General features: G+C 46.5%; 1 protein-coding gene across 1 annotated transcript; it reads right to left on the bottom strand.

The window, feature by feature from the left end:
• Positions 1 to 1,559: 1,559 nt before the first annotated feature.
• On the bottom strand, positions 1,560 to 5,502 carry scrt1b (scratch family zinc finger 1b). The gene is made up of 2 exons (XM_062466274.1): positions 4,767 to 5,502; positions 1,560 to 3,935 (listed from the first exon to the last, which is right to left on the bottom strand). Exons 1-2 carry the CDS (start codon positions 4,879 to 4,881, stop codon positions 3,211 to 3,213), a joined length of 840 nt encoding a protein of 279 aa, XP_062322258.1. The 5' UTR covers positions 4,882 to 5,502; the 3' UTR covers positions 1,560 to 3,210.
• Between the last annotated feature and the right edge of the window lie 6,324 nt (positions 5,503 to 11,826).

Here is an 11,826-nt window from a genome sequence, read left to right as displayed (position 1 = left end):
GGCGTGAACCGTGGCATTTATAATGGAGAGGGGAAACGGAGCCAGCTACGTACACAACCCACAAGGTACTAGATCTACAGAGTCAGACGTTGGATGTACTGTACACACAGCGAGCACACTGCCCAGGGAATAGACTGATCCTGAGCTGCGGTGACGCCGATGCAAAAGTAAACAGATCAACGTGTGAGAGCCCCGGCACGGCTTATCTCCTGAACAGTAATGGATTCTACTGATACACTCCTGCTAGTGCAATTACCCAGCGCTTTTGGGACCCCGCTGCCGAGCTCAGCTCATAAAGCACATAATGATTCCTGCTAAATTGATGACATGGGGGTGGGGGGGGGGTGGGTGGTAGAGGGACAGAGCAGGAAGATTAATTTGAGGAAGAGGAGGGATGGAGGGTTGGGAGGGGGGGGGACAGTTCCAGAATGAGGGACAGGAGTTGATGAGAGAGGTCAATGTGAGGTAACATATCTAGTTTAACTCCAAAGAGCCTTGAAGAGAGAGAGAGAGAGAGAGAGAGAGAGAGAGAGAGAGAGAGAGAGAGAGAGAGAGAGAGAGAGAGAGAGAGAGAGAGAGAGAGAGAAGGAGAGAGGACGAGAGGGGGGAGGGAGGAACACACAAGTTCATACTGTAAACGGGATACATCTCTTTTAAATGTCATGACTCCTTTCATGCAGTGCATGGCGTTCAGGTATCTGGGCTAATTGCAGAATAACACAGCACTGTTATTTATCACTGCTTGTGACACATACATGATACAGATTCTACATTTCTGTACATTCACCATTCCTAGGCACTGCTGTCTGCAACAAATGGGGATTGGTCCCCAGGTTCTACAACAAACAGCAGACCTCAAGGACATCCCTTTGGTCCGACGACAGGCAGGGTGGTTTAATAGCAACAGTGTGGTTCCCCAACCACCTCTGTCACATGTTCATCGAGCAGGGTCTTCTATTGAATCTGAGTCCCTTACACACACACAGTCACACACACTTGCAGATAGAAGGGCCCAGGAGAATCAATGGTGGCCAATCCGTCCACACTCTAGATCAGAGAACGACCCTCCAACCAAACGATCATAACCGACACTTTTATCGTGTCCCCTCAATTCTCCCGTGTCAGCGAGTTCAAGCGTGCTGCTAATTTGACTTCCCAGGAAATAGTCTCTCCGTTCGTAGGTGGCGGACCTGAATCCCAAAGAAGCCAGTCAAGAAAGCAATCAAGTGATAAGATTTATCTATGGAGAATTAAGTGGCTCTCCTCCTCTCCATTAAAAGGCTACATAGCCTGCTTTGACTCGTGAGACAGCAGCAACAGTAGAGAGGAGCAAGGCTCTCCCTGGCTGAGTGGGGAGTCATGTTTGGCAGAGAGACACCATGCAAAGTCATGTTGATGACACGCAGTTCTCCCGGCCCCATCGACCATGTATGTTCCTCTTACACATAGCGAAGTGGGCTAAGATACCCACAACTGGGCTTTCAGTCAACAGGGAGAGACTGAAAAGGACAATGAGGAATGGACGACAAAAGGATGTACAGACGAGAGACTTTGTTAAGATGTTCTTTATTATGAAGTGCCACAAAATGCTTTGTGTCTTGTGCTTACATTGTTTGAATACTGGCTCCAAAACTTGTAGGAGATTCTCTCCAGAGAAATCTCCTGAAATAAGGTTGTTTGATTCTTTACAGCGGTAAAAATGTTAAATCCAACGGATTATTTACAAAGCCTCCTTGCAATAAACAATAAGTTTTTTATTCTAGAATCGAAATACAAAACAGAGGTCAAGCTAATACAAGTTTCTTCTTTTCTACCTGAATCTAAAGGTTCATTGTGCTACTTTTAAGGTGGAGATGTCTAGAATGGAAGTGCTTAGAGAGTATATATCTGGGGGACATCCATGAGGCAGCAACAAGGCTTCTCCACCATCCTGTCTCGAAGCAGTGCAAAGGTCGCCATAGTGGCCCTTCAAAATCAGACAGGATGCCAGGGGCCCAATCTCAAAAGTCTTTTATTGGCTCCTCAACGCCTTCTCTCATCACTTCCTTTTTCAAAAACGCATCGGAGGAGCAAGGATCCAAGGCCGCAACCCTGGACCCTTGTCCTCCGAGAGTGTTTGAGGTGAGCCAGGAGGAGCGAGGGTGTATACACGTGGAAGCGAGGAGAGACTTTTGAGATCCTGCCGGACAGCCAGCCACCCTCCTTGGTGACCTCCATGGGCGTCCCCACAGATGAGGAGAATCTGCTGTGAGCTGGAGCTGAGCACCACAAGCCTACGTCCTACAGTCACACTACGCTAACTAAGAGGCAGGCAGTGCATAACAAGAGAGGAAAAGAGGGTTGATCGTTTTGTATCTTCTTTTTTTTGTCCACGTTTCACTAACACTACATTGGCATTTTCCCTGATGTTGTATTTAATCTGTATGACTACGCGTACTGGAGTAAAACATACCTGATTTTTATAAACTGCTATACAGTAGGTAATACTTCATAAGTTTTCAAAAATACCATGCATTAAGTGATTATTGCTTTATAATTCCTCATGAGGCTCCAAGAAAAATATTGCCCATAGATATTATCTAGATTTTGGCAAAATCATAAGCTTAGTGATATTGGCATAGATTTCATTTTTTGCATGCATTAATAAGGTAACAACATAAGATTAAAGTAACACTGTAAAAGTGACATATGCTTTGGCCTGTAACAACTAGAGGTTGGCAAACTCAGAACTTATAAGTGCAAACTTCAATTACTTTAAATAGTATTTGAATGAGTGAGAGTTATTGATAAATAAATAATAAATAAATAAATAATATCTGAACATAGGAATAGAAAAGTTGAAGTAAGCAAAAAGAACTGAATTCAGAAATGAATTTACCTCGATGGAGTGTATGGTCGTTTTGCAGCAGTACATTTGATCCCAAAATCAAAACGTCTTACTTTTGTTTGGAGCAATCCACTATTGTCATCTTCATCAAGTTTTCAAAATATATGATGTCCTATCTAGGCGCTGAAAGTTTATTCTATCCAGGTGACTGGAGGAGGAAGAGAGGTGTATAAGTGCATGCGAAGATCCGTAATTCCTTCCGTTGAGTCTCAAGGAGAAAATTGTGCTATTATTAGGGTTCCATTGGAAGTGTAGGTGCGTCATGGGAAAGGGGGAGGGGCCTGGGGCTGGAGGGCTGAATGTTCTGTCTGATTATATGGAGGTCATGCCTCGAGGGAACTCATGGGCGAGAACGCGCCTTTGAAGCAGGCGGATTCATAGTGCTTGTTCAGATAAGATTTGAGCGCGAAGGTCTTGTCGCATCGTTTGCATTTGAAGTGCTTGAACGCCGAGTGAGTCTGCATGTGCGCTCGAAGGTTGGAGCGGTCGGCGAACGCCTTCCCACAGTGAGCGCAGCCAAAGGGCTTCTCGCCCGTGTGTGACCTCATGTGGCCCTGCAGCAGCCAGGGTCTGCTGAAGGCCTTGCCACAGATGTCGCACTTGTGCTTGAGGTCATGCGTCAGCAGGTGCATGGCCATGGCGGGCATCGACACGTACACCTTGCCACAGGTGGGGCACTTCTTGGCCATCTTGCTGTCCAGGCTGCGGTGCGTCTGTTTGTGTCTGCTCAGGTTGGAGGACGTGGCGTAGGTTTTCCCACACTCGTTGCACGTGTGGCGCTGGATGGTCCTGGGACTGCTGATCACTTTCCTCCGTGACCTGCCGTCCGTGATGAAGAAGGCGTCCACCGTGTAGCCCTCGCTCACCGCCGTGTCCCCGTTGATGTAGCCACCGTTGAGCTCCGACTGCGGGCTGTCGGGCTGGTCCGAGTCCGGGGCCCCGTAGTCGCTGTGGATGCCGTCATAGAGAGGCTCCGGGGAGGGCACTTTGATGGCTCCGTCGCTCTCTCCATCGTACACAGACGGGCTGATGTAGTCACTGATGTAGCCTGGCGATGAAAGAACAAGATCTTTATTAAATTATTCATACATGCGTGGGGATTTAAGTGAGAGCAATCTCCTTAATAGACGCAACAAGCGAGCTGGCACCATCCCGCTTGAATGATCGACTACAGCACGTGCAATCAACCAAGGCCCATGGGTGCGATGCAGTGGGCTAATCCAGCCAGTAACAGCTTGTCTAAAACATGATTTTTTGGAAACTAACGCTGGTGCTGCTTTTGGCAGGAAACTACAACCACCAATAAACATTATAAACACTAGCCAAAGCCTACGGTCAATGAAAACAAAGACCCATTGTGAAAAAGCTATTATTCTTTGCGCCATGCTGACGTTGCACCTTCCGTCTCAAACCACGGATAGTTGACAACACCAAAAATAGGCTATCTGTGTGATCCACTGAGAGCATAATCCCGTTAAAGATTGTAGTCTACATTGGAAATCAATGTAATCTAAGGACGTTAAGTGACATAGGTTTATCAAGTGTTTTACAGTGAAGCAACATCGACTGCGTGCAGAAATATGATGCACACTTGTAGGCTGTGAAGAAGTTCAGCATCAGAACCGTCATCCCGACTATATTAGCCTACCTGGCGGCGTTTGTACCTACATGCTAAATAACATGAAAAATAAATTTGACTTTAGGCCTACTTGACAAGAAATATGTCTAACGATAATTGTGGCAACGACCGACAAGGTCCAACGGTCACACGTTGAGTCATCAGTGGAAAGCATGCACAAACATGCAAACATGGCAAAAAAGGCATGCATGCTTATTGAGTGGAGAGGAATACAGGCGTGTTACCAAATTATGTACTCACCTTTATCGTGAATCCGCAGACTGAGGTCTGTCCTGGATCGCCCATATGAACTCTCGAGATCCGCGGATGAAAAATCATCAAGCTTCACCTTTTTGACCAGGAAGGACCTTGGCATGGTTTTTCTGCTAGACACACACGACCGGCCAGCGCGGAGTCCTCTCCTCTCCTTACACACAGTCAAAGGAGGTAATTTAAAAAATAAAAGGTTCCGATACCTGCCTGATGAAGGGAGTAGCCTATCCGGACAGCCCTCTCCCCCGTATTGCTTATGGATTCGGTTCCGCTGCTCCCCGCTCTGCAACTCCGTTTCTCGCGCAAGGAAGAAATGCAACTTCAGCACTGGACAGCTCCCTCTCGCAGGCAGGCAGACTAGCTCAGCGCAACACGAAAGAGCGGCGGCAGTGCACCCTGCAGTGTGCGGCGGGATCCTTTCTCAACGTGCCAAAAGATGCAGAAAAAAGTATGTCGCGCTCTAGAAGTGTAAACCCTTAAAAAAAACTGGGCAGCAGTCAGCGTAATTCAATTACTCTCCTATTATTCCAACTCCAGGTAATATTTACATGTAGAAAAATGGGGTATGATGTCAGTTGAAACGCTCCGCCGCTTTGACTCTCGCCCGTTCCGCAGCTTTCTTGTTGCCGTGTGTCTGGCTACGTTGATCAGCTGTTGGGATTTATATGGCGCAGCGATCAGGTGGGAGATGGAAATGGAAGAGCTTAATTTAATCCATCAGAGATCTCCAGGGAACAACATTGGGCCCGGATGATTTATTGATGCTGTTACTCGTCTCCCCTTCCTAGTTTTTTTTTTTTTTGTGAAGGAGTGCGCCGCCATGTTCTTTAGAGATAAGAATGTAAATTATTGTTATATTTCAAGTCGCCCTCTCCATTGAAACTAACACCTTCCGTCAGCCTCGCTCACAACGCACGCATTTTTATATTGGAGTTTCTCACGGTTTTTAGCGGGTTCTCCCCCTCATCCGGCTTTGCAGTGCATATCCTCCTGCACATTTTCTGATGACAGAGCTTTTCTTCGAGGAATTTTAACTACTATGCACCCCTTAATTATCATACAATACAGCCTAAGGGCAAGTTGCTCTTCACGAAATCAACCGCTTTACAGTTGATAGGCTTTAATAGATAATTAGCCTGACGGGTAATTTCATGTCATGCTGTTGAGGTCGTTATCCGTTCTTGGTCAACTTTAATAGTAATATTCTATATGTCCTTGTAATTGGAGAACTTCATAGATGCATCTGAATGCAGATGTTGAAATAAAAATAGATGACATATTGATGAACTATGTGGTCTTAATTACAACTCTATCTTATTCTAGAAATAGTTGATGTGGGAAGGCCTTAGATGTGGGATGTCCTAAGCCTGGTGTCCAGCTCTTGAAGCCCGAATACCTACTGTACCATGAGAACAAGAGGTAATCGGAGTTCAAGGACAACGTTTGAATCCACAAGTCACCGTCATGCAGGGCCTCACCTTAACACCTGTGTCGTTTTGTTTGTTTTCCAACCACCTCGGCTACAGACGCACCCATGTGTTGGCCAGAACGTGCATAATGACAAGACTGTAGCAGGAGCCAGTGGAGTGATGAGGATTCTCGACTCGTACGTTACTGTTGGACATCTGGTCTTCTAATCAGAAAGAAACATATGAGCAATTACCTGGAGACAGGCTCTGGGATGTCCAATTAAAGACTACATTCACCAGCTGGGAGGAGGCATACCTACCTGCGGGCTATTAGCTCCATGTGTACTTTTCACGCTAGACGCACACTTTAAGGCTCACCTCGTAGTCAGGCTACTCCATACACACGTAATTAACATCCCGTTTATGGAAGGATCTTCTAGGTGAGATATGGACACTGTTCCATTGTCGGCTAGAAACAAGTGTCGCCTCATCTAAGCTTTTTTTGTCGTCCTGAATCAAAACGCATTACTAGTCAGTCCCCTCAGAGAGGTTGAGGCATTGTTTGTTTTTAATTGATACCCTCCAGTGGATTTGTGTGTTCACGTACAGAGACACATGTTCAGACACACACACACACACACACACACACACATGCAGGTGGCAGCCTTGAGCTTGAGGTGGCAGCGGCAGTGCCCACTCTGGGACTGGTCCCCAGCTGGTGTACGGTCCTAGTAGGACGCCTGGTAGGTGTGTGTGTGTCGGTGGGGTTGGTGAGGGTATGTGTGTGGCAAGAGGCTGGATAGGGGCTAGGGCTAGGGTGAGACTGCAGCTGCCGGCCCCCAACCGCCCCCCAACCCCCCCCCACCAACCCCCTCGCACACACACACACACACCCAGCTCACTGCCTGCAAGCAGATGGAGCCTGTCAGGGAGAGGGGGGGATTGAGGCCGATGTGGAGGGGAGACGGTGGGATGGGTGGAACAGCAGAACGGATAGCGCCGGAACGTACAAGCCCAGTGTGTCCTCCAGGTCCTGTGGCACGAATGAAAGGACTCAATCTGAAACTAGTTGCTGTGTTTTCCTGCTGATGGTCCCGATCTGAGAGAGGGCAATTATCTGTAGCATGTGGATAGGGGCGGCTGCGGTGCCTCTTGTCAGCGTCTTCCTCACTCAGGTCTCTTTTACGCACTGAACCAGTTTGATTAGAGCCGATTATACACTTCACTCTCAAAGCCAATCACACAGCACTTAGCATCTTGAAGAAAAGGAGTCCTGCGCTCCAGTCAAGGTGCAGAACGGCTGGTGAGACTCTTAAGACAATCCCATCTCTCCCATCTCGTAATCAGTGCTTCCACGGAGGTGCATTGTTCCTTTAATTGATGAAGCGCTGGACTGTTGAAACGAGCTATTTTTCAGCCCCCCCCACACACACACACCCATTCTCGTCTAAGGAGGCAACAGAAGGTGTACTGTGTCTGTATTTCAGGGAGACGAAGGAGAATGCTGTGCATTGTCCCTGGGAAGGCTGTCGCAGTAACACTAAATATTGCTGAGGCTCTGTCTCATCAGGGCCCACAGCATATACATGCAGACAGAAGTGCTGGCCTAGGAGGGAAATCTAGCCACTTTTTCGCCCCCCCTGCCTGTTTCTGATGACTCCCAGTGAAATATAATGCAGGCTGCATTAGCTTACAGACGGAAGGAGAGAGAGAGAGAGAGAGAGAGGAGAGAGAGAGAGAGAGAGAGAGAGAGAGAGAGAGAGAGAGAGAGAGAGAGAGAGAGAGAGAGAGAGAGAGAGTGAGAGAGAGAGAGAGAGAGAGAGAGAGAGAGAGAGAGAAAGAGTGAGGGAGAGGGAGAGAGAAAGGGAGAGGGAGAGTGTGAGAGAAAGAGAGTGGAAGAGAGAGAATGGCCCAGATCGGACCTAAGCTAGGGGACACGTAGGGGACAGAACAAGACTGAGAACTCACACGCACGCACACAAACACACACACACATGCACATACATACACACGCACATATAGAACTTTGGTGAGGCAATGAGTGTCGTCATCAAGGATTTTGATTTAAGATGATTTAAAGGCACTTTCGCAGACAGCGATTAGGCATCATTCAGGGCTCAAGTTTTAAATGTTGTATCTATCTACTTTCAAGATGTATTTAAAACATTTTTATCTGAGACTACGTTTACTGGTAATCTTTCTACGAGAACCCTATCTCTTTTTGGTAGCAACCAGTGCATTTTATCATGGTGGCTGCGGCCTTGAGTGGGAGTCGAGTAAAGCAGAACCCAGTATTCCACCTCAAGGGAACAGCTCATCCCAAACTCACTCCCCCACGTAATTACATGAATCGGATAGATTGCATTTATACAGACACTTGAATTGCCATGTGACAGTTTAATAGATGACCTGCTAACAAACATAGTTTTTTATTCCCCTCAAAAGGAAAAGGGGGAACGAAAAATCATTACCCACAACAGACAGACAAACATTGATGTGTCACATGTGATAAACAGAGACATATTTCTGGTAGCTGCGGTGGGCTGCTGTGTACCGGGTGTAGATCCCCATCTGCTGATGTCATTATTATCTGCTGGATTCTACCCAGTCGGTTGTTGTGGAGGCTGAGGCTGGAGGAGCCAGGAGCCAGGAGGAGTCACGAGGAGCCAGAAGGAGTCAGGAAGATTCAGAGGGGACCAGGAAGAGCCTGGAGGAGTCAGTAGGATTCAGAAGGGACCAGGAGGAGCCTGGAGGGTTCAGGGTGCTAGGTTCAGCCACCTGCCCAGCCAGAAGCCAACCTGGCAGGCAAGTCAGACAGGCCATGCCAAGCTCCAGGACACTACTGTAGCTTCTCTTCTCTTCCTTCCCTTCCTTTCCTTTCATCTCCTCGACTTTCCTCTCTTCTCCTCCCCCTCGCTTCTCCTCTCCTCACATGCTGCTGGCATTATTGGGAGTGTTATATCCCAATTCACAGCTGTATTGGTTTTTAGATTGGGTGTCTGGACGACCCACTGTTAGAGTGAAAGAGTGTCCAGCACAATGAGAAGACATAGACGCTCCAGGATATTGTATGTACATGCACTTGCGTAAGCACAGACACAGATGAACACGCATACACACACACATGCACACACACACACACAACCATGCACACACACACATGCATCCGGTTGTAAGTTGTTTTCCCGAAGGCATGTTCAGCTTCCACCAGTAGCATCCTGGTGGTTCTTAAAGAGGATTTTACTATATAATGTTCTGTTGATGAAATAAGAGATGATTACCTTTAATGCTCCATACATGCCCCGGACACAAAGAGCAGGTTGACAGAAATGATCATGATACATTTTGCATCCTTCAAAAGAGAGCAACGTAATGGCCTTTTCATTAAAGATAGACATGACACATCAGAAAAAAACATGAGGCTCTTATGGAATGTGTGTGAGGGTGTGTATGTTTCATATTTACCTCCCTTTTCTTGAAGACCATGTCAATGGTTGTTGTGTAACCCTCTGAAACTCACTGTTGATTATCTGTATGTAACGTAAAAAGATGAATTGCTGGTCGGTACTAATAGGGCTCAGCAATTCTATGGCAATTTTTTCCTAAATTGGACCTGTAGGCCTGTGTTCATCTTGGGAGTAACGTAGCACTGAAAATGGCTGTGGCCTAGCCTCTAAACGAAACATTGCTGTTCAGAACGATTTGTAACAATAGGAGATGCCACTAATGATTCCTTGAGGAACTCTCCTCGTGTCTGCAAGTATCCTAACAGAACTCCTCACAGTTCAGAGAAACCAGCAGAACGAACGTCACCTTTCAGAGAAGAAATTGTCTGAGAGGATGTGGATCCAGAAGGTCCTACAGTTATGGCAAAGTTGAGGTTCGTATGACATTCTTTAACTTCACAAAAAAGACTGACATCAAAACAGATAAATAACTGAAACCAAACAACGCTGTTTTCTGTTATATAAAAATGTATTACGGTTTACACGTTTGTTCACAATATAGTAGATACTAACATAAATAGTTTGAAATTGTGAAAGAAAGATAGCTATACTTTTTTATTGTTTCTGTTGAAAAGGTGAATACGTTTGTTGATGTAGTAGGTCACATGGCTGTAACTATGGATTCCTCAGGTGAAGATAAATGAACTTGTGACTGACACTGGTTCGTCTGAGAATGAGAATACATCTTCTCTCCTCAGCCCCAGTTAATAAATGGCAGTGTGTACGGTTTGGTTTCTGAGATTAAAGTAGCTCTCTCTCTCTCACCCAGGAGACGGACTGGAGGAAGAAGGAGAGTGCTGCAGGGGGTTTCCAAAGCCATATCATTTGTGGAGAATTTCAGCAACCTGGGCTTTTTCAATTAGCTTTTGCTGTTTCTATGGCATCGTGTAGGCGGGGAGTAAAGCTAAATATGATAGATGTTTAATAGTGGTGTAAACGCTGTCTTTTACACCTTAAACAGCCATGGTGTGAGGGTCTATTCAACAGAGTACAGAGGATAGACTGAGACATCAGAGGGAAAAAAGCTTTTTTTCTTATTCTAATGGGAGAAAGATTGCAGTGGTTTTGTCTGTGAGTGGAACAGTGTGACAGTGACGTTTGTATATTGTACTAAATATATAGTACATGCTTTATGCACATCTGTTAGTCTGGAGAAGGGAAAATTCTTCTTTCCTTGGAGGAAGCAAGTAAATTGTAAGTCACGCACAGTACAATAAGATTATAGGTTAATAGTAATATTATTTGCACAGGGTATATCTTGTTTTATGGTAGATATGTCGTAATGCAGGTGATTCTTCTCAACTCATTACTGCATACTTAATATTTTATGGCTTACAGTATATTTTATTGCTTCTATCTATGTTCAGCACTGGTCTTACAACCATTAACTGGGAACACTCTCATAAAATAAGCTATCATTAGGAGGTGCTGTCGGTGAGAGCCTGGTGACCCTGTGACCCTAACCTTGAACTTTTAACCTCAGCTGTGACCATCTGACCCTCCTGGTTGGCATCGCTCGCTGACCAGAGGGTCCCATTGGCTCCAGGCCCCGACCATGTGATTGGGGGAGGAGGGGCAGTTGGCTTGTAGTAATGGACATGTGTTTAAACCCAGCTGGGGCCCCTACATTGGCCCCTCGTCAGGGCCCTAGACACTCTCTCATCTCTGGGCTCAGTGGAACAGAGGGAGTTTGGTAATTCACTGGCATAGTTAAAAAAGCTGTTGGGATCTAGAGATTTTGGAACTGTTCCTCCATTGAACAAATTCCTAGGCTTTAGTTATTGGGGAACATTTAAAGACAGATTTGGTGTGTGTGTGTATGTGTGGGTGTGTGTGCTTAAGGAGGTGGGCACAGGGGGGAGTTAAGAACTGAGAAGAGATCGAAGTTGAAACCCTGTTGGTCACATCTGTGGGCTGGGCCTCTGCTGCCCCGGTTGGTTGGTCAGCTGGCAGGCTGGATGTGATCACCAGCTTCTCTGTCCTCAGAGCAGCACCCCTGTCTGTGATCACACCGCGCCAGGGGACCGGAGAAGAACATTCATCTTAGATGTCACAAACGTTCCCTTGGGGAGCGGTGTTTGAGAACGCCACGACAAGACCAGACTGGCTGCTCCACACCCACGCACATGCACG

The sequence above is a fragment of the Osmerus eperlanus genome, chromosome 7 (assembly GCF_963692335.1).
Source record: "Osmerus eperlanus chromosome 7, fOsmEpe2.1, whole genome shotgun sequence".
Taxonomy (NCBI): domain Eukaryota; kingdom Metazoa; phylum Chordata; class Actinopteri; order Osmeriformes; family Osmeridae; genus Osmerus; species Osmerus eperlanus.
This window is presented reverse-complemented; position numbering and strand designations above follow the sequence as displayed.

Excerpts from the sequence above, each read along its gene's own strand:
- scrt1b (XM_062466274.1), bottom strand. The coding sequence starts at position 4,881 with ATGCCAAGGTCCTTCCTGGTCAAAAAGGTGAAGCTTGATGATTTTTCA. Across the intron at positions 3,936-4,766 it reads TCTGCGGATTCACGATAAAG|GCTACATCAGTGACTACATC; the intron begins GTGAGTACATAA and ends TTTCATCGCCAG.